This window comes from Malaya genurostris, chromosome 3 (genome assembly GCF_030247185.1).
Source record: "Malaya genurostris strain Urasoe2022 chromosome 3, Malgen_1.1, whole genome shotgun sequence".
Classification (NCBI taxonomy): domain Eukaryota; kingdom Metazoa; phylum Arthropoda; class Insecta; order Diptera; family Culicidae; genus Malaya; species Malaya genurostris.
The window spans coordinates 192,022,008-192,044,974 of record NC_080572.1 but is presented as its reverse complement, the minus strand read 5'-3'; the positions used below and the strand labels follow the sequence as shown (position 1 = coordinate 192,044,974).

The 22,967-nt window shown below is 36.3% G+C and overlaps 1 protein-coding gene across 2 annotated transcripts in view; it reads left to right on the top strand.

Annotated features, from left to right (window-relative positions):
- LOC131435420 (putative phospholipase B-like lamina ancestor) overlaps positions 1-22,681 on the top strand; it is a 52,606-nt gene extending 29,925 nt beyond the window's left edge. Inside the window, exons 1-5 of one of the 2 annotated variants that reach the window (XM_058603283.1) lie at positions 11,213-11,537; positions 12,050-12,847; positions 20,477-20,743; positions 20,807-21,878; positions 22,047-22,681. In XM_058603283.1, the coding sequence (XP_058459266.1) occupies positions 12,738-12,847; positions 20,477-20,743; positions 20,807-21,878; positions 22,047-22,508 (1,911 nt within the window). In that variant the 5' untranslated portion in view covers positions 11,213-11,537; positions 12,050-12,737 and the 3' untranslated portion in view covers positions 22,509-22,681. Of the gene's footprint in view, positions 1-11,212; positions 11,538-12,049; positions 12,848-20,476; positions 20,744-20,806; positions 21,879-22,046 lie in introns of those variants that run through there. The other variant, XM_058603282.1, reaches the window with a different exon arrangement.
- The last annotated feature ends 286 nt before the right edge of the window (positions 22,682-22,967 follow it).

The following is a 22,967-nucleotide window of genomic DNA, read 5'->3' as shown; positions in this document are numbered from 1 at the left end:
GTCGAATGGATCACCGACCGCCAAAGCTGACCAGCGGGGGCGGAATGGAAGCTGTTGGAATATGAGGAGCGAAATGTTGTGGACTAAAATTGAAAACTGTTTATTAGAAGGTCACGCACTTAGTGTGCTTGTGTGGGCAGCAATTTTCTATTTTCCGAAGATAATCTTCCACACCTAGAACACGACGAAATTTAAAATTTATGTGTAAATTCGAAGTAACCCGTTTTAATTTACCTTCTGGTGAAATTATGTCTTTTTCGTTTCATTATTAGTCTTATATAAAAACTTTTAAAATAGTTCTCATATCGGTTCAAAAGAAAACAATGTGTGTTCCGCTATTTCACGTACTTCCGGAACCAGAATAGTCGTATGACCGTCAACTAACTGACCAAAAAAATGGATTAGTCTTTAGTGAAATGTAGAATATTTTTCAGGTTTTTTGCATCATCGTGTAATTCTAGAAAAAATTCCGAACAAAATTCAGAACTTTTGTATGGAACCTTTAATGTGAATCTAGTTTGAGGAAATCGGTTAAGGTAAGATATTGAAGTAAATTCCATTTTGGCGAAATTTACCGCTATTTCCAATACTTACGAAACTAGAATTTAGAAACCAGTATAATTAAAAGCATTTATAAATATGACTAGTTTCGAACTTAATTTAGAAAGGTTTTTTCGTTCAACCTCGCATTAAACGACAGTTTGAAATATTTATGCACTCGTGATCTGAACTGTGTGTAAAATTTGCTCAATCAGCGTGGCGAACACTTGCAGATATCACCACAATCGACACGAGGTGCCACCACGATTTGGGTGCCGCTTTCACATGAGCCACAATTTCGGGTGCAACATTCACTTCCCGCTAGAGTTTTGTTTTGCTGTTGGTTAAAATGGCAGGTTTATTTTTGTTTTATTCCGATCGAATTCTCGTGTAATTTATGCGACATGGAAATAAATTTGTCTCTAACACCTACGGAAATTGTGTAATAAGTGTTAAAATTGTTATAGTTCGAATATTTATGTAACAGGCAGGAGGATTTTGTTATCGTTCCGGAACGTAGTGGAACGTTTTGATAGATCGCGGCGAATAGTCGAGTAGGTGGCAGTAGTGTTTCCAATGTATAGCAAAATTAAAATTTACACAGGATTTTGGAAATTTTTGTTTGAACCTGTATATCTGTTATCTGTGGTTTGTGGAAATCGGTTCAGCCATCTCAGAGAAAAGTTCGTGAGCTGCATTTTGGAGTATGTGACCACAATTGCTGTTTTTTTCGGAACCGAGATCTTGTTGGTTAATGTTATCCAAGGCTGGTCGAATTGGCCATTGGCGGAGATTTTACCTGGTAGTTTCGGAGATAGTGTCAACTTTTAACATTCAAAATGCCGGAAAAGGAAGTTGAATTCGGATAAATAATTACAATATGCTGATGGTATTGTAAGACCATTCATATGAATCTAAGTTTGCGAAAATTGGCATAACCATTTCTGATATATAGGAGTGAGTTATATTTTAAAGTTATCTCTATTTAGTGAGCTCTATTTTAAAGCGAATCTCAATTTCTGGTTTTACCGATCCCGGAAACTGAGAGCCTGAACTAAAGTGGGATTCATTTGTCATTTACCTGCAAGATCTACAAATTAGAGTATTTCAACCAATTTTATACGCGCTAATGTCCATATTTGAATTTGTCTGGTGAAGTTCAGCTCAACCAATCCTCCAAAATCAAATTTTATCACGATTTCTCTTTTAGCGAAGTTAAGAATGTATCACTCAATTTGAGTTGAGAATTTCGTCGCGCATTGATTCAAGTGCAAATGCTATGTACTGAAGAGCTAAACACGAAACGTTAAATATCTTAATAGGGGAAAGAATTCTAAGGTTGATGTCAGAGTGCAACTAGCTCGCACGCGCTCCTCGACGCTTCGCGTGATGCTTTCACTCTGACAGCAACCTAACGCGCCCATGCTGGTTAAAACGCCCCCTTCCTTTTTTAAGTATTGTTCTAGACTTTTCTAAACCACAGTTTTATCACTAACACTATCTTTTCGTAAGATCTTTCTGCTATGCAAGTTTGGCAGTTGTCGTTTACTTGAAAATTTGACAATATTAAAAAAAAATAGGGTTAGGCAGCTTTTCGATGTAAGGTATTGCTTCAACTAAACAAGCATTTTAACAGTGTAAAACGTCTAATGGTCGGTTGCTACTTAGTAATTAACTTATAGCAGTGCTAATGTTCCTATTTACAGTATAAAAATCCAGAGAAATAAAGCCATTTCTTTGATATACGAATTTTCTCATAACAGTCACTCTACGGACATTATGCGCCACTTTCGATTCAACAGTATGCTTCGAATTAAAATATTGCTTTAAAGATTTATAAAGGTTATTTAAACAAAATGTAAAGTTGGGAGGATAAAAAATGTTGGTTTCTAATTGTAAATAATTGAATATGCAATTGATTTTTGATGCAACATTTCAAGGGGCATATTGCATCATTGTTTACTACAGTTACTGCTACCTTTCTATTGATAATAAGAATCCTTTAAGGTCGGGGCTAGAACACATACGACAGCTGGCTTGTAAGACCAGAGCCTTATGCATTGAACCACCAGCCCAGGTTATTGAAATAGAACTTTGGTATTACTATCACTCCTACTCAGACTGCACATTGCGAAGGTATAACAGTGATTGTACTTCATGATTTACAGAAACAGTGAGTAGAGTGGGAAAATGTCAACCAATCAAATAATTTCAAAGATGCAAGCAAAGCGACCAGTAGGTCATACCTGGTAAGATGTGATTATTTCATCTTTAATTTAATTGAAGATTCGTATAAAAATGATTGATTTAGCATATTAAACCATGGATAATCGGCAGTTTTACTGGGTTCAGACCATATTTTTTATGAAAGTCGCTTAACACCATTCATTTGAGAATATTTAGTAGTATCCGGTACTTTTCTTCTATTATTTATACATTTCCAAAGCATTTTGTGAAGCATTTTGTTCGTCCAAAATCAGTTGTTTTTCCAGAAACCATCGATGCTGTGCTTGAGCTGATAATGCAAGATCGTCATGTGACATACCGTGAGATAGAGGTATCCTTGGGCATTAAAGACTGTCCCAGAAAGTATGGACGCACTTTAATTTCGCTGTAAATAATTCACAAGTGTTAGATATTCAAATTTTATTCAATATACTGATAATATTAAACTACAACAACAGAATATTATTCTCAATATGTGCTACTTAGCCATCGTAGACTAGCTGGCGCACCTTCTTGCGAACGTTCCTCATTAAATTCCGTACAGACTTCTTGGCGACAAGATTTTTCGAGCTGTTGAATGGTTTCGGCTGCCGAGACATGTTTCCTAAGATGTGCCTTCGTTAATGCCCAAAATTCTTCAATTGGTCGAAGTTGTGGGCAATTTGGTGGATTCATGTCTTTTGGGGCGAATGTGACATTTTTGGTAGTAGGGTAACAGAGATATTTTGGCCCACTTTAGGATTGATTTTATTTTGGCCCACTATATAAAAATATCCACCAAATATTGTAATATCTTTAAAAACCCCTTCCGCAATAGGTAATTTAATGTGATTAGCTTCAAATTGATGCAAAATGAGTTACTTAATATCGTTAATACTCTATGAAATCTATAAAGTTTGTTAGGTGGGCCAAAGTATGTGAAGTGGCCAAAATACCTCTGTTACCCTATACCATTCTACCGTTGATTTCAAGTAGTGGCAAGAAGCAAGATCTAGCCAGAAGACAACAGGTTCCTTGTGGCTTCAAATCATGGGTAGAAGTCGTTTTTGTAAACATTCTTTGATGTATATTTCGCTGTTCATTGAAGCAGTGGTGATGAAGGGTTTCGAAATCTTACCGCAGCTACAAACTGCTTGCCAGACCATAACTTTCTTACCAAATTTTTCGATTTCAATCGATGTCTCGGACTGGTTTAACACTTGCCCTTTTCGCACCGTATAATATTGTGGTCCCGGCAAGGTTTTGTAATAGAGTTTTACGTAGGTTTCGTCGTCTATGATTATGCAGTTCAAATTTCCAGCAAGAATCGTATTGTACAGCTTTCGAACCCTCGGCCTGATCGATGCTTCTTGTTTCGGACTACGTTTTGGTTGTTTCTGCTTCTTATAGGTTCGAAGATTCAAACGTTCTTTAGCACGAAGAACATTTGTCTTCGAAGTGCCCACTTTTTTGGTCACATGCCGAACTGAAACCTCCTTCTTTTGCTCGAACGCCTTTTTTTTCGACCCGTTTTCGGTTTATCCTCAAAGGTGTTGTCCTCACCGAACTTCCTGATTGCATTTCGCACGGCTTTTTCCCTTACACCTTCCATTTTTGCTATCTATTTCAGTGACAGTCCGCGATCTGTGCACCATTTGTACACAATTTTTCGACGTTGTTCTGCTGAAAGTCCACGCATTTCGAAACAAACTAATGAAAACGAATAAACAACTGCACAAGTGGTTAGAGAAGAGTGTAAACAACAGGACGCAGCCATAAAAATTGACAGATTCCGAACCATTGCGAAATGGCAGCGGTTTTTGGTTGCGTCCATACTTTCTGGGACAGTCTTTAGTTCCACACGCGTGCATTTAATATTGCATGAACACCTGGCCGTAAGAAAAGATTTGCTCTCGTTGGATCCTGCACAATTTGACAATCACTCAAAAAGAGGCTCGTGTCGATTGGTGCAAGGAAATGTTTAAAAAAATACGATCGCTGTGCATCACCCGACATACGAGGTCTGTTCAAAAAGTTCCCTGAATTTTTTAATTGCGCGCGTCTGGAGAGTCCAGTGGTCAATTTTTTTTTATTGTGTTGGTACATATGTCCCTAATGTATGGTGAAATTTTCAGCTGTATTCATTGTTTACATTCTGTCTTGTAGCGGCTGGTGTAGACGTGTTTTTTTGAGCTCGGCGATTTTTGTTAGTTTAAACAATGGAAGAATTGAAGAGTCAAAGAACTTGTATTAAATTTTGCGTGAAAAATGAAATAAAGTGTAACCAAGTGTGCGAAATGTTACAGAGAGCCTACGGTGAGTCTGCTATGAAAAAAAACAAGTATTTACGAGTGGTATAAGCGTTTCCAAGATGGCCGCGAAGACGTTGAAGACGACGAACGCTCCGGTCGACCCAGCACGTCAATAATCGATGAAAATGTGGGAAAAGTGGAAAAAATGATTATGGATGATCGCCGAATCACTATTAGAGAAGTTGCTGATGAAGTTGGCATATCAGTTGGCTCATGCCATCATAATTTTTCAAATGTTTTGGGCATGAAACGAGTGGCAGCAAAATTCGTTTCAAAACTGCTGAATTTTGATCGTGATTTTTTGGCTAAAAACAAGACTTTAATCATGCTCCTCCTTATTCACCAGATATCGCTCCGTGTGATTTTTTCCTGTTCCCAAAGTTGAAGAGACCCATGAAAGGACAGCGTTTTTCATCGATTGAAGAGATAAAGGCAAAATCGCTGAGAGTGCTACAGAGCATTACAAAAAGTGACTATCAGGGATGTTTCGAAGACTGGAAAAAACGCTGGCATAAGTGTATTATATCTAGGGGGGATTACTTTGAAGGGGGCCATATAGATGTAGACGAATAAATAAATATTTTTTTAGAAAAATGAGAATTCCGGGTACTTTTTGAACAGACTCGTATATAAGATAGTAACAGATGACCAATCATGGATATATACGTATGAGCTGGAAACAAAACAGCAATCGACTGTGTTAGTGTTCCAAGACGAGCCAAATCGTCAACGTCAACTAGCAAAACTAGCCAGTATTTTAAAAGCTACCATTACATCCCAAATAAGTTAGTAGTTGGTGGGTAGCGATAGGCGGAATGTTACTGTGAATGGCGGCGAGCGCTACCGTGTTATGATTGATGTCTTTTTTTTGCCCAAAATGGAAGAATTGGAGACGGTACCACGTCCCACACGGCACGTGAAACAATGGTAATAACTTGAAAAGCCAGGAAGACATATTTTCTTGGTCTCCGTTTGATAAAAAAGTGAAGAATAATCTAAAAAAAGTTTGTAAAAGTTCCGAGATACGCGTATCTGTATTATAACGTTAGTTATACTTTTCTATCTAAAATCTATAGATAACAAAAAGTGAAAATGTTCAAGTTATTGCTGCGAAACGGACATTTAAACAATAGAGTTTGATTCTCTAAATCAAGAGCGACAAATTTGTAAGAAACGATCTTTGAGGACATTTTTAAGTACGCTTCTTTATAAACTTCGATTTTTAGGTAAGCAAGCACTGACAAACCTCTGGATAGGTAGCAACATAAGTGTTATGGGATTATGTATTACTTGATTCCGGATATGAAACCTAATGTCGTACCCGTACGAACTACACTGACATAATCCTTCCCGATTGGTGTATGAGCACCAAATCCTCAAACCAAAGTGCCGTTCAACCACTAATCACACATTCATTGGAAAAGAGAAACTTCCAGTTCAAATAACCAGTTCGACTGGAGTTGAAAATTAAATGTTTAGCAAAAAATATGCGTTCGAACTCACGAACGACGACCAATACTCTAGGCCAGCCGGTTTGCCGTAATGTTTGAATTTCCAATTAGCACCAATGTTTTCGTTTTGCCAGATCATGGTTCGACCCTACTTTGAGGATTTCGTTGATGCGCAACAAGATTTTGTACTTATATTGATTCATGTTCAATATTGATTCATGAGCAACAAGCAAATATCGCAAAATTTCCATTGCTACTAAAAACTCCGAATATTTGCTACTCCATAACGATTGTTGATAAAAATCAATAAAGGTGCATCCCGCGAATCTCAGCTTTTCACTTGAACACGAGCGTTCTTCAAATTTAGGAAACATCGGAAACTAATGATGAAGCGTTTGCTGGACTTTCCACAACCGCGGCCTGGTTAATCACAATATTTTTTATATGTAGATAATTGTTCTTTTTTAGAGCTTCCAATCGATTTCTAACTAACAGTTGCCGAGCTACAAAAAATTGGAAAAATTTCTTACAAAAAAGCATTTGCTCTTTTAAAAAGTCAATTTTGAGTCACATTTGTCACCTGATCCGTGCCAAATATATTGTTTGTCATATTGAAGACGTTTGCAAAGTTTCGTTTAAATCAGAGCATGTGAAGTTTAACACATTTCATGAATTGCTGTTTTTTTTAAGATATTTAAGATATTTTTATTCAGTCCTATTTGCGTACAAGCTTTACGTGGCCGAATTAGCCGATTTTTTAAATAGTAAATTTTTTGAAGTGGATCTCGTTGTCACTTTTTTCCTAGGAGGAGAAATGGACCTCCTGCGAGGGTTGAGGGGCACTTTGTTCGTGGCTCGTCTCGTAATCCATTGCCTGATCGGTTGTATTGTTGTTGGTGGCCGTCTTCGTTTCGTTTGCCTTGTTGTTCGTAGTCTTGAGCTCGTTGCTAGTTGCTTTAGATGCGCCTTGTCGTACATTGGTTGCAGTTGCTGGTTGGTTTGATGGTGAAACATGAGTACTGCGCTCACTAGTTTTCGTTGTTGAACGGTTGACCTTGTCTTTGGTTGAAGATGTCTTTTTCGCAGTTTCAGTGCAAGGTTTACCGTAGTGTGCTGTTGTTCACAAAACTGGCATGTAACCAGCTGATTTTCATAGGTAATCAACGTTTTACACGGACGTGTCCCACCTTGATCACAAATGATGTAAGATGGAATTGCCTTACGTAGTTGCCTACGCACAACTCGCACGCCATTCCGGATGCCGGGGAAAAAATTCCGGTATACTTCCCTTTCGATGGAAAGGATTTCACCGTACTGCGACATATTCTCCCGAACGTACTGATCTGTGGCCTGCGGGGAGGTCATGCACGCGTACTTCTATGGCATTGTCCATCATGTGCACAGGGATTTTGTATTTAATGTTGTCACACTCAATGCTGTGCACCTCGTTGTTAACCGAAGCAAATGCAAGTGCATCGCTTTCACGTTTAAAAATAATGTACACACAGTTAGACGCCTTGTTGAATTGATTCTCACTTACATTATTAGCGTCTAGATGCATTCGTTCTTTAAGTAAGATTTCAATTTCATTTGCTGCTGGTCTAACTTTGCAACGCTTGAAATCTATACAAATTGAATTCGGTCTTGCAGGCCAAGTTTCAGGCTTCGTTAAATCGTATTTGACCATTCCGTACACTCTATTGTTCACTGGCGTATTGTCTTTGTTTCTGTTGTTTCGACCGTAAACGATTTTGGACTGCGTCGGGTGAGATACGAGCACGAACTGCCAAATTTCTGTTTTGCTATTACTGCTATTTTGAAAATTGCATTTTGTCCTATTTATGCCATTTTTGCTAGTACTGCTATTTTTTTATGTATATTTGTCATATTGCAATATTTTACTTATGTTTAACATTTTGCACGAAGTTTTTTTTGTAAATTTTGCAGCATTGTTTTGAATATATTTCAAAGATTTTTTTAGCATTTCTGCAGGTTTTTGCAATTTGATGCATTTTTTTTTTGTAATATTCACTAGTTTTTTTCAATTTTAAGTTTATCTAAATTTAGCTTATTTTTGAAATTTTTTTTCCTATATTTGCTATTTTTGCATTTTTTGCAATTTTTGCAATTTTTGTAATTTTTGCAATTTTTGCAATGTTTGCAATTTTTGCAATTTTTGCAATTTTTGCAATTTTTGCAATTTTTGCAATTTTTGCAATTTTTGCAATTTTTGCAATTTTTGCAATTTTTGCAATTTTTGCAATTTTTGCAATTTTTGCAATTTTTGCAATTTTTGCAATTTTTGCAATTTTTGCAATTTTTGCAATTTTTGCAATTTTTGCAATTTTTGCAATTTTTGCAATTTTTGCAATTTTTGCAATTTTTGCAATTTTTGCAATTTTTGCAATTTTTGCAATTTTTGCAATATTTGCAATTTTTGTTATTCTTGCTATTTTTGATATTTTTGATATTTTTGATATTTTTGATATTTTTGATATTTTTGATATTTTTGATATTTTTGATATTTTTGATATTTTTGATATTTTTGATATTTTTGATATTTTTGATATTTTTGATATTTTTGATATTTTTGATATTATTGATATTTTTGATATTTTTGATATTTTTGATATTTTTGATATTTTTGATATTTTTGATATTTTTGATATTTTTGATATTTTTGATATTTTTGATATTTTTGATATTTTTGATATTTTTGATATTTTTGATATTTTTGATATTTTTGATATTTTTGCTATTTTTGCTACTTTTGCTATTTTTGCTATTTTTGCTATTTTTGCTATTTTTGCTATTTTTGCTATTTTTGCTATTTTTGCTATTTTTGCTATTTTTGCTATTTTTGCTATTTTTGCTATTTTTGCTATTTTTGCTATTTTTGCTATTTTTGCTATTTTTGCTATTTTTGCTATTTTTGCTATTTTTGCTATTTTTGCTATTTTTGCTATTTTTGCTATTTTTGCTATTTTTGCTATTTTTGCTATTTTTGCTATTTTTGCTATTTTTGCTTTTTTTGCTATTTTTGCTATTTTTGCTATTTTTGCTATTTTTGCTATTTTTGCTATTTTTGCTATTTTTGCTATTTTTGCTATTTTTGCTATTTTTGCTATTTTTGCTATTTTTGCTATTTTTGCTATTTTTGCTATTTTTGCTATTTTTGCTATTTTTGCTATTTTTGCTATTTTTGCTATTTTTGCTATTTTTGCAATTTTTGCTATTTTTGCTATTTTTGCTATTTTTGCTATTTTTGCTATTTTTGCTATTTTTGCTATTTTTGCTACTTTTGCTATTTTTGCTATTTTTGCTATTTTTGCTATTTTTGCTATTTTTGCTATTTTTGCTATTTTTGCTATTTTTGCTATTTTTGCTATTTTTGCTATTTTTGCTATTTTTGCTATTTTTGCTATTTTTGCTATTTTTGCTATTTTTGCTATTTTTGCTATTTTTGCTATTTTTGCTATTTTTGCTATTTTTGCTATTTTTGCTATTTTTGCTATTTTTGCTATTTTTGCTATTTTTGCTATTTTTGCTATTTTTGCTATTTTTGCTATTTTTGCTATTTTTGCTATTTTTGCTATTTTTGCTATTTTTGCTATTTTTGCTATTTTTGCTATTTTTGCTATTTTTGCTATTTTTGCTATTTTTGCTATTTTTGCTATTTTTGCTGTTTTTGCTGTTTATCCCATTTTTTTCTCTTTCTATTGCCACGGAAAATTCCTTTTGAATGAATTAACAGATTTACAGATTACCATCCTGTCTTTGTCCTGTGTAAAAATTTAGAAGTAAAGATTTCCGATAATACCAAAATAATAAAAAGAGAAAAAAACGAAGAGAAAATTTTATTTCCAGTAACACTCTTACTAGTGTTCGTGTCTATGCTCTATTTATTTAGCCCGGCTGTATTTTCTAATTTTCTAGTTTTTGCTGTTGATTTTCTTTGTAATTTTATTGTTTTCACTTTATCTACCTGGCTACTTTTGCAATGTTTTCTCATTTACCTAGTTCTGTCGTTAATTATTTCGATAGATTTAATTTTGCCATATTTACTGAATAACAATACACATTTTTGTGTATTTGTACATTTTATTATATTATGTTTTTCGAATTGATGCAGATTCTGCTATATTTGCTGTTTCAGCAAGGTTTGAAATAAATGCTATTAGAGATTTAGTTTCGCATTTTTTCACTATTTTATTAATCATGAATGTATTTAATTTTCCACAGTTCTTGATATTTTGACTATTTTTCATGATGACACGTGAAAAATAAATAATTTCTTGGGATTCTATCGAATTCCCGTAGTAATAATGGACTTTGGAATATGGTAGAAAGGATGTTCAGACATGTCTTAAACATTTGTTCAATTGTTTCAATAAGATGATAAAGTATTCAAATAGAATCTTCTGGCAACCAATTACAAATTGACAGGACAATGGAAAAATTCTAGGAACGTGAATTATTTTATATCAAACATAAGACAATTGTCATTTTCCCAGCAGCAGTTTGTGTCTGTAGAGATTCATATTTATAACACTTAGGCAGCATTCAGGTTTTTCCCTGCCCATCAAGATAACCATTTGCCTAGTGGATGGCTGTATTTGTGTGTAACTTTTCCGTCGCACAGCTCTCGACTTTTCGGGATCCCACCGTCGGCTATCACGTTCAGTTCATTTTCTACCGCGCTGCTGAACAGTTCAACAAAATTGTTTGAAGCAGTACAAGTTCATCGAAGAGGTTTCTTTTCATAGTAGCAAACTTTAACGTCATTCGTCTGAGAAATCATATCGACTTTACCTTTACGACATCGGGACGGAAGTCGCGTTTGACTCGCAGTTTTGTGCATTGCTGATAGTTGTCGTCACGTGAAGTGTATTTATTTCATAACACTGCGCAAGCGTGCTCGACAATTTTACGCTAAGCAGAGTTCATGCGGATCCAACTAGTCTTTGTTTTGTGATAGTTTCGGCTGAACAAGTGCTAACCGAAATTCGTTCGATTGGAGCCTGCAACGGTGGGTTATTACGATAATTAATGTGTTATGGGGTCCTATGGTTATTGATTCAGTTAAAGATATATTAAACACGTATTAAATCTTATGGCTCATAGTATCCAGTTTGTATGTTCAACGAAATCTTCAGCCCTATGACGCATTGTTTGTCTCTGCTGTTATCTTAACTAATTAACGAATTGTTGATATATCAAAGCCATGATACTGTGTTCCAATGCGGAAACTGATTCTGTGTTTCGATAAACCTTAAAAGTATGAGATCATGGAATTAATTCAAAATGCGGTTCGCAAATGTTAGTGTGCACTACAGGAACAAAGTTATTTCTGATATTTCGGATGAATACTAGAAAGGAGACAGCTAATCATTGATAGATGAAACAAGTTGACTAGTAACAATAGTTTAAGTAAGACAATGTAACAAATCTGGCTTGATCTCTCGGAACCGCTACAAAATATTTAAAAGATAATCGAAATCAATATTCCCACTAACCCGTTTTGTTTTTTTTTCTTTATAGGAACAAACTGTTTGACAAGTGCTGGTGTGACCTCATAGTCACACGTGATACCTTCTAGAAACCATCAAGCTGTGATTACTTCTGTTTTCCACCGAATCCAGCTGCCAAGAATATTTCAAACTGAAGCCCGAAAATTTGCCATTCTGTTTGTTTCGTCGTCATCACCTGACTACTTATTTTTGTGTAGCCGGCATCAAAAGCTTGCTCCACAGGTTCGATCCGAGTCACTACGAAACCGCTTTCCAATGAGAGTAGCCGCGGCGAGCTCCAGCCCGTACAAATTGGCGTCCACGACAGCCCAGAGCGTCCTAGTCTCCGGCGGCTGTGAGGCTGGCCAGCTCGGATTGACCCTACAATTTTGCTATTGTTATTTCGAAATCTCCACGATTCTGCTGCACCTGTTCATCGGTTTGGGCCTGGTAATCGCCGACCTCAACTATTGCCAGGACTAGCTCCCCCCCCTGCTGTCACACTGCTCGAACGGTACACCAAGTGGCCATCATCAACACCACCGGTTCAGTGTAAAGTGAAATCCGTCCTCTGGAATCTAAGTGATAATAGAAGAAAAGGAAAGATCGAGTGTTTGCGCCTTGAAGCAGAGCTCAACAGTGTTAACCAAGTGTCTTCCGAGGAGCAAAGTGCTCATTCCATTGTGTTCAATAGTTAAGTCTAAACCAAAATAGCCGCCATGTTGAAGGTAGTCGGAGCATCCTGGTACAAAACGCGTATCAGTTCTTACATCCTGGCCGGTGCCTTCATGCTCGCATTCGGAGCGTTCTTCATTGCTGAGATGGAAAGGTAAGCTCCGATTTCAACAGAACACTTTATTATAAAATATATAAGATTGTTTTGGCATTAAAAATGCCTTACTCTCCACTAGCCGCTCCACTAGTTTCTGTCATAATTTTAAACACTTGTAACTCAGTCATTTATCGTTGGATTTAGATAACTCGATTGGCAGCAGTCGGAAAAGTTTAACTTAAACATGTATTACTACGTCATTTTGGTATTTCAATTCATTGAACAATCGGTTTGAATTGGCCTATGTTTTCACTAGCCAATCACAGCATGTCATAATGATGTCATCCTCCTAATTCACACCTCGCATTTCATTCAGTTCAGCAACTTTGCTTCAGTCAAAATAAGGAGGCTTCGCGCTGTGCTTGGAAAAATACTACACCTTTGTGCACAGTATAAACTTTAGCACAAAACGGAATCTTTAAATATATGCTCTATAGCTTTTGTCTGCTCAGTCAACGAATGTCTTCATGCAGAGCGGATGCGTAATTCCGTAAATGTCAATCTACGGTAATGACAGTAAATCTATTTGGCATCGCTGATCAGTATCGAACCGTCTGACACATGGTGCGGTTCGATAATGTCGTAGAGAAGGTTGCTTGTGCATTTTTAATGTCATCGAGATCTACCGTGTCTCATAAATAATAGGGATATTGTAATTCGAATTCGAATCGAATAATTTCAATTTTTTCAGTCTCGTTATACATTTTTAAGAAGTATTTGTTTTTTTAGCTATCAGTATTGTTTGAGAGAAACAAAAAGCTAAAACTGACCAAAGTGTGATTTTTTGGAAGATATAGGTTTTGATTTAAAAAAAACACAACAAATTTTAGAAAATTGATGAAATGAAATCAATTGATGAACGATCAATATAATTTAATGTTTGAAGATGATTTCATGCAAATGTTGGCCGTGGCTCCGCTATAGATGACCCTTGCCCAAGTTGGTACACTGTCTCCAACATATCGGCCGGTATTTCAAGAATAAATGCTTCAACATTGGCTTCCAGTGCGTCAATCGTAGCTGGTTTATCCTTATAGACATGAGCCTTAATATGGTCCCACAAGAAATGAGCCAAAGGCGTTAAACTTGGCGACTAATTGACGGGCCCAAAATGTGAGATAAACTGTTCGCCGAAGGTGGTTCTCAAATTGGTCATTGTTTCGCGTGCCGTGTGAGATGTGGCACCGTCTTGTTGAAACCACACGTCAGATATGTCCAATTCTGCTTGTTGACGTATCCATTCAACCAGAAATGTGCTTTGTTGCTGAATAAAATTTTTCGATAAAAAAGTGTATCTTCCTCCAACTTTGCCAGCACCCATTAACGAAATGTTGGACGTTGTGAGTCGACTCATATTTAATATTTTAATTCAATACAATAGACCAAACTGAACAAGTTTGATAATGACACAAGACACGATTTACGCGTTATCGGTCAAAAACAGTGTTGCCAAGTGTCATCATAAAGTAAAAGGATTTTTTCGTGGATTCAATGTACAATGAATGTGTATGAATGTAAAAAAGTGATCAGACTCGAAACGCCGCTGAGTCAATATTGTTTCGATTAGTAATATTATTGGATATACATATAACAAATATTTGAATGATTAAAACTTTCTAGATAATTAATTTCTAGATTACCGAAAAGGAATCACCCAAGGTGGTACCGTTGTGCTTCTCTTGTATTTTAGTATTTTTATGATCATTTTTTAATATTGTTTATTCTGTATTTTAATTCGGAACATGTTTCTTTTTTATTTTTCCAACCATTTGAAGATATATTCAGTTGTAAAAATTAGTCAAATCATCACATATTTCCGACTTCAATGAATCGTGAATATTGTTAAATTATCGTTCGAATCAAAATTAAATTGATTTTTCTTTCGTTATGATACATTTTTGATTCATGACATTCTCTCTAAAGCTAATTTCAACGGTTGGCGAGAATAATAAAATCATCTTTCATAAATATTTTCGGGTACGAAACTATTCCTTCCTCCTCACTTCGAAAAAAAACCCTGTGATTCTACATCTTTTTAGATGCACATAAAAGGAGCGTCGCAGTTCACGCAAATTTACGTGGAAGAACATTTAATATTGTGTCTAAAATTCCATGACATAAAATTCAATAAAAAAGTACTGATAGTGATAGTCGTGACGCTATTTTTCCACATCTCCATTGAGTGCGGCTCAGACATCTATGAAAACAAAAATAATTGAAAGGGGTCAATTCTGAGGAGTATAGAGTGTGGAACAAAATTTATCAACAGATCAGAAAAAATGTTTTTGTCCGCTACAAAATGACTTCCTCTTGTCTTGTTGAGCATTCCGGTTGTTTTTCGAGAAAAGGAATGATTCTTTTTCATCTTCTGCTGTCTGTAGCATTTAGTATTCACACAGAAAAAATAAATAAATTTACACGGCACGATTTATATGAAATGAACATCAGTTGAACCCAACCGTTTGATTGAAAACCTTTATCGATGTTAATCCAAATCGTAGTATTTCAGACACCCATTTGATTCCACCAAATGCACAGCTAACATACAAAACATGCTCGTACTTTTGTTCAAAGATGGCTTTTATCGTATCAATGAACGCTCACTGGCAACTCTTCACACGATTGAATCAGTGTCATCAAAGAGAGACGGATATCATCGCAACAACAAAAACCCGGCATGGCTCATTTAACATAGAATCGACATAGAATGGGGATCCTCTCTGAAGCAACAAACGGTCGCCTATTCTCGTTTCGCGATCCGATTCTATACAGGCAGTTGATAATTACGATAAAATCATTTTACTATTGCCGCTTATTCTAACTATGTGCATATAACCTTTGTCTCGGTTGTGTCTATGAAAATGTCTGTGAATGGTCCACACAAGGGTTTTGAAATATTGCAATCTAGTATGAGAATCATCAAGTTGAATCATCGATTCGATTTTCTGCGATAATTGTCAACTTGCGATTCACTCTTGGGAAATTTCACACAGCAACGATCATTATCAGACTGTAATTTTTTTAAGGGCCGCATATGCATATGACACAAACTTGCAATTGACCGTTTCAAAGATTTATTCCATTTTCTGTATCATGAAATTTTTAACACTCATGTTCTTTTAATCCCGTCCGGATCCGGATTATCAGATCCGGATAAAATTCAATAGCGAAAATAATGAAGTAAGCTCGTTCACGCAAAAGTATTATTATCCACGGTTCCAAGATGTAATGTATTTGGTGAGACTCGAAAAAATCACAGAAGAATTCGAACGTCAGCAATTGATGCGTTCGAGCTAAGCATCGGCGTTGTCAAAACTTACACACAAACACTGAAATGGTAAGTGCTACCTCGACCTTCTTGCAGCAAAGATATAGCACCTTTGGATTTCTATCTGTTCCAACATACGCATAAATGACGCATAATCTTACTGGACAACGACTCACTTCATACGAAGTATTGGAAAATTACCTTGATGCGTAAATTGATCCGAAACCACCCACGTTTTAGAGAAAGGAAATTGTCCGGAATGTCTGCAAAAGTGGTAGAAAACGATGGACAGTAAATTAATTGTCATACCAAAAAATTAATCCCTTCAACTCATTATCTCCAAACTTTCAGAAAGTTAAATCAAAGATATTATTTACGTTTTTTAATGTTCTCTTTATTTAATACCAGTTTCAATACCATTTACAAATATATGAACCTTCCTCTAAACACTACTCCCAAGGCCTTCTACAACGTTTGGAACAACATTTTTATATGAAAGTCCATATTTTTAAGAAGCAAAACTCTTTGCAAGCGTATGAGTAATGTCAACAATGTGTGCGTAGAAACAAATTCCGGCGTTTCTTTTCCTGATTTTACTCAATAAATCTTCCATGTGGTTAAAAAATAAACCAATCAGTTCTTACTGCTTAAAATTGCAATTCAAGAAAAGCGAAAATTTTAGTCTAAAACTTTTCCGTTTTCCTTAAAACTGCTCGAGAAAAATTATTTCAGTTTCAGCTTACTTCCACTGACACATTTGATTAGCAACAAACACATTCCTATATGGTTTATCTCTTGCAGAAATTATTGCGATATTTACGTACCTTCTATAAGTAAACCCGCACAATAAGAACCTTTAATTTAACACGCGAAAGGCAATGGATATGGAATGTTGTCGTAGAACTATTTATTTTTTCGGAAAACTGCTTTTGTTACAGAAAATATTTAGTTTTGTTTATTTTGTGTAGCGCGATCTAATACAAATGCATTGAAGCAGTGTTGCTAACTTTTTTATCAAAGAATTAAAATCTACATTCATAAAATGTAAGCAATTTCCCATCCAACGTTGATGAATAATTGATCAAAACTGATATTTCATCCAAAATGTCACGCCTAACATTCATTTGAGAATAAATTATCGTTAAAAAAGATTGTTGGAAACCCAATCTTGCAAGCCACTTTGATAAACTCGTTGCACTGCATATATGAACACATAGATATATGACATACGTACCAAATAAAATGTACGTAATACACAAATTACCAACACAAGTTAACTTTTGTTCCTTAAATCTTCCTCCAATTTTACTTCCTTGGGATGTTTCGAAAGCACCTGCTCTGCTACGTTCGAAGGATTGAAGTCCAAAATATGTTTCGAGTAATGGCACGAGGCTTAATCTAACCAAAAATGCATAGGGCCATTGTGTAGCCTTGGAATTAGAAGTAAATACTTTTGGAGGCATACCTTTATGTTTACGTATCTGTTGATCGTCCCGGTTTGCACAAATTAAGGGCTCCGCATAAGGAAATGGTTTGCCAAATCATATGTTGTTTGGAAAACCTTGACATTTTTGCATTATAACGTCTTCTGAGACATCAAATTTGTGATCAACAGCGAAAAACAGGAATCCCGGATGTCTATTTTCACGTAGTCTCGGGCTGGCGGTTCAATACATAGGGCACTGGTCTTACAAACCAGTTGTCGTAGGTTCGAGCTCCGACCTGGAAGGATTCGTAGTGTCAATAGAATCGTAGCATTAGTCATGCAATGGTTCTGTACACTCTGAATCAGCTGCGAAATCTGTTGAAACAGAAGGTCAAATCCCACTACAGGAATGTAATACCAAGGCTTTGGTAGGTTATTTTCACGTGTGTTTCGTCATCAATGATGAGACGATGCGCTTTTATCAAGGACTGACAAGCTTCCTGTAGAGCTTCCGTGCACGTGCTTTTCCCATCATGTTGTTTACGATTCAGTACGTTTTGAACTACTGTATTATAAAGACTGATTTTTAAAGAAGTATAGAATTTGGTTAAAAACTACAAGGATCAGCCCCATGGGGTTGTTCGTGCCATTGATGTGGAACAAGGCAACCAAAATTTCTAATGGTCTACAATCAAACAGTTCAAACAATCATCACAGTTTTGAATTCGCAAATCCACGAGAGTCTGCTTAGATTGATCTTTATTAGGAACCAAAACCGAACACGCGAACCCAGAATATAGACTTTATATGTCGTGATTTGTATTTGTTTTGTAGCCGACGAAATTACACCAATAGCCCAAATGTATGTAATTATATGTTTGTACACTATACGGATATCGATATTTAAGCTTGCGATACGGATATCGATATTTAAGCTTCTCTTCTCCAAGCTTGTGTTCAAGTTTTGTATGCAAGCAGTTATTTTTATAGCGTTTCTCTAGCATTACAACCATTCGGCGATTTCGGTTGAAGCGATAAACTTTTTCTTATTATCAATCGAGTTCATCTTATTTAAATTGGAAATTAATCTTATGCACTCAAAATTTACCCTGGGGTAGTTGTCAATTTCTCAGGCGAAACGACATAACATGGAATTTCATCCGAACTTGCATGACACTAGATCAGAGCATACCAATTAAAGCTTCAAATCGTTTTATGACACTTTTTGTCTTGCTGTCTAGCAACAACCTACATCTTGCATGCTACTCGTAGGACTGAAACGTTAGCTATAATTTTGCTTATATTTATAGATTCGCGTGCTTCCAACAGCTTCGCTTCAGCATCGATTGACCAATCAGAGCAATGCTTTCACTTTGATATAACGCTTACTTTTTCAAAACCGTCGACTATGGCAGGGAAATCCAGCATGCCGGAGATTTTTTGCTGACAAAATAGGACACTGCTAGCTATTAATCAACATTTCATTGATATTCAATTGAAAATACATGACTATGAACATTCAAATCAATACGTAGAAATATTTCCAATCAAATGGTGACATAATATTAATAATTGATACAAAATTGACTGAGCTGTAATTGTTCAAAACTTGACCACATTTCTACGTGTATTTTTCTTGAGTTTCTAATTTGCACCCCTATATAGAAAACAAAAATGTGTTCCACATTGAAAAAAAAAACAACAAATTTGAGAAAATTGATGAAATTTTTATTGGATTCAATAGAACGATCAAATATTATTTGATGTTTGAAGATAATTTCATGCAAATATTGGCCGCGGTTCCGCTTCAGATGGCCCAAGCGTGAAGTCCAATTTTGGCACACTCTCTCCAACATATTGCCCGCTTTTCACGAATAATACCACCAGCCCATAATCCACATCAAACAGTGACTTTTTTGGGATGCATTGGTAGCTCGCAATTTTGATTATTGACGTATCCATTCAACCAGAAATGAGCTTCGTCGTTGAACATAATTTTTAGATAAAAAAGTGGATCTTGACCAAACGATTCATGATTGAATTATAGGGTTTTGCACGAACATGACATAACCTCACAAAATAAACAGAAAGAACTTTTTTCTGACAGTCGACGTGTATTTGTTTACAGTTTGAAAGTTCATCAGAGGTTCATCGATTGAATGTAAAAATTGCAAGTCGCCTCACACTAAACAAATTTATACAAATTTCGCTCTTTGATGCTGGAAACACACACAGGGCAATCTATTTAGTTTTTTTCACTGTGGAACACGTTTTTAACAGGCACTTTCTCGTCATTTTTCAATTTTTAATTTGCAGTCGCAAAACAAAACAAACACACGGCAACTGTCAAAAAGAATTTGATTCATCGACAGTTCATTTGTGTCGTCATCGTTCAAAACCTACTTAGATTTTTTATCGTGACGTTACAAATGAACAAGCATTCATCCTTGACAGTTCAGCGGTACTGTTTACAAACAAGCGCAAACAAAAATCGAAGAATACATCTTAAACAATCATCTTTACGCTTTGCAACTAGTTACTTTTATTTAAGAAATCTCAAAAACAAACCGTATCCAATCATGAACAAATGTTTTAAAACTCTATTCAGGCCATATGGACCGTAAATGGTCTCATCCAATTTGTCAATAGAGAAACAAAAAAATCTCTGTTTACAAACAGTACTGCTGAACTGTCAAAATGTGTTCAACCGATTGAGGTTAGCAGTGACGGTAAAAACTCTAATAGCCCAAACGGATAATGACACAAGGCACGATTCACGCGTGATCTGTCAGAAACAGTGTTGCCAAAAAGAGCAAAAAATATTATATTTCATGGAAAAATGAATCAACCTTTACCAGATTACAAAACGACACTAAACTAAGCCTTGATGAAATCGACAATAAAATTACTTCGTTTTTTGCTTTATTCACAGACCCGTGTACGACGGAACGTACTGTGCTACCGCCTACTGGGCCCGTAACTCCGGATTCCGTGTCGAATTCTGGGGTCAACGGAACGAACTGGACACGGTGCCGCGAGGTGCCGTGCGCGCCTGTTATCGAAACAGTTTGCTCGAAAATGGGTGGTCCCAAGTGGAGCTGGAATCTCAGCCCGAGTATCCCGACAATATACAAGCATTCGCAGCCGGCATGTTGGAGGGAGCGCTCAGCTGGCATACCATCTATCTCCATTGGATGAAGTGAGTAAATTTTATGATAAACTAATATTGATAACTCATTTTTCATGTTTTCCCTTAATCTAGCACCATCAATGCAGAATGCACTCGGGACGATCAGTCGGAGGAATTCTGCGATTGGCTGCGTCGTATCGTGACTACCAATATGGAGACGGTGAAAAAGATGGCCGACATGAAGAGCAAGCATGACCATTACTGGTACCAGGTTGGATTGTTTTACGATCAGCTTGACGGAATGGAATTCGGATTCCGTAAAGGTGTCCGTCGATCGCGCATGGAATACGAGATACCGATGGAGGACTTCCTGCTGATGAACAGTGCAGTCGACATTCGAGATCTGAAAGCATACTACATGAATTTTCTGGATGGACATAGTGGCCTTTATGTGGAACCAAACAAAGGCATTCTTCTGCTGAAAATTCTGGAGGACAATGGCGGATTAGTGAAGATCTTGATGGGTCACGCAAGTGATGGCAGCTACTCGTCGATGCTGAGAGTGGTAAAAAAGTACACGTTGAACTATCATTTCTCATCCGAAGCTTCCGTTGACCGAGTGGTTCCCAGTACGAACATTGTATTCACCGGATTCCCAGCTGCCTTGTCATCCATGGATGATTTTTATATGCTATCTGGAAAGCGACATGAAATGGTGACAGCTGGAGTTAAGATAGAGAATGATAATTTGAATCTTTGGACTAAGATTGATCTCGTGCGCTCGGTTTCTCTCGGTCCCCGGGTGATGGCGTCTAATCGATTGGCACACAGTGGACGCGTTTGGGCAAAGTATTTCGCACGAAGTCCATCAACCGGTGCCAAGCAGTGGTTGGTTGTAGATATGAAACGGCTAAACCATAAAGCTAATGTTACCGACGAGTCGGCTGAAACGGAAGAAACACTCATCAACCAGATCGAAACATTTGAGTACGATGGACTACGAACTGAAACGAAGCACATGGATGACTACGTGGATGTGGATTTCGAAGAACATGTACGAAAATCTACCTCTATCGGAAAAATAAGCGACGGGGGCTTGTTTTGGGTTGTTGATCAGCTTCCTGGACGATTGCACGCGGAGGATATGACCGAGAAAATTGTACAGGATGGCTTTTGGCTAGGGAACGGAGTACCCATTTTCAAGGTACATATCGCGCACGTAGTATATAAAATTCATAAGTTATGTTATATAATGTTTTTATTTAAACAATGCTTCATAATTGGATTTATTTGGTAAGAAGATGTAGAAACATTTTGCTGATATATTCAAAGCAACAGCCATTGCTCATACAATTTTCTTTTTCACCTACAGGAACTAGCAGACATTGGTCACGTTAAAAACAAAACCACTAACGCACAGCAGCAAGAGAAAATTCTCAACAACATTACTGATCTTGACGGGCTGGCCAAATTTATTCGTCAGAGTGCCTACCGCGGTGACCTAGATCAACAGAAACCGACGGCATTCGGTAATATCGACATGAAGCTGTTCTCCGAAACCAACGGTAGCAATGGAACGGTGATATTCCAGGCCTATTCCGGTCCACTGTTCGAACCGATCAGTGACGGTCAGGCATTCAAACGTAGTGTCGAACCGATGGACACTGTTACGGATGAAGAGTCGAGTTCAACGATGGCTGCAAGACCGAAACGTATTAAGCCGTTCGACTGGGATGATGCCGACGATCTGGATGTTCGCCACCAAGGTCAACCCGCGGTTTGGAACTTTGTCGGTGAATCGCCACGGTGGGCATGGTTATCACGGTGTGCGTAAGAGCTTTGCAGAGTAACTTTGGTGCCTTTTATTTTACAAGAGTATATGTTGAACACCGTATTTTCCACTAAAAAATTTACAAAATCCAACTAGTAGCAATATATTTCAGACAATCTTTTGATGAAACTCAGTTTCAGATTTCCAAATAAAAATAGCAAAATGTTTCAAAAGAATGTTTTGAAAAAATATATACTCTTTGATCCGAAAATTTACCTTTCTCGATTCCTTCGACGAACATAAAGGTAATAGTCATACAGGGAATAATCTGAAGAGTTCGGCGTGATCGATAAAGTTTCTTACTAGCAGAAGTACAGTATGTGAAAAAAGTATATCCACCAACAGTAATAAAGAAATTTCTTATTTTGAAGTTCAATAGGTAATTTAGTAACTCTTTGTATCTCTGAAAGTAAACAGTCAATTTAAGAAGAAGAACACGTGGATTCCAATTGTTGAACTTTA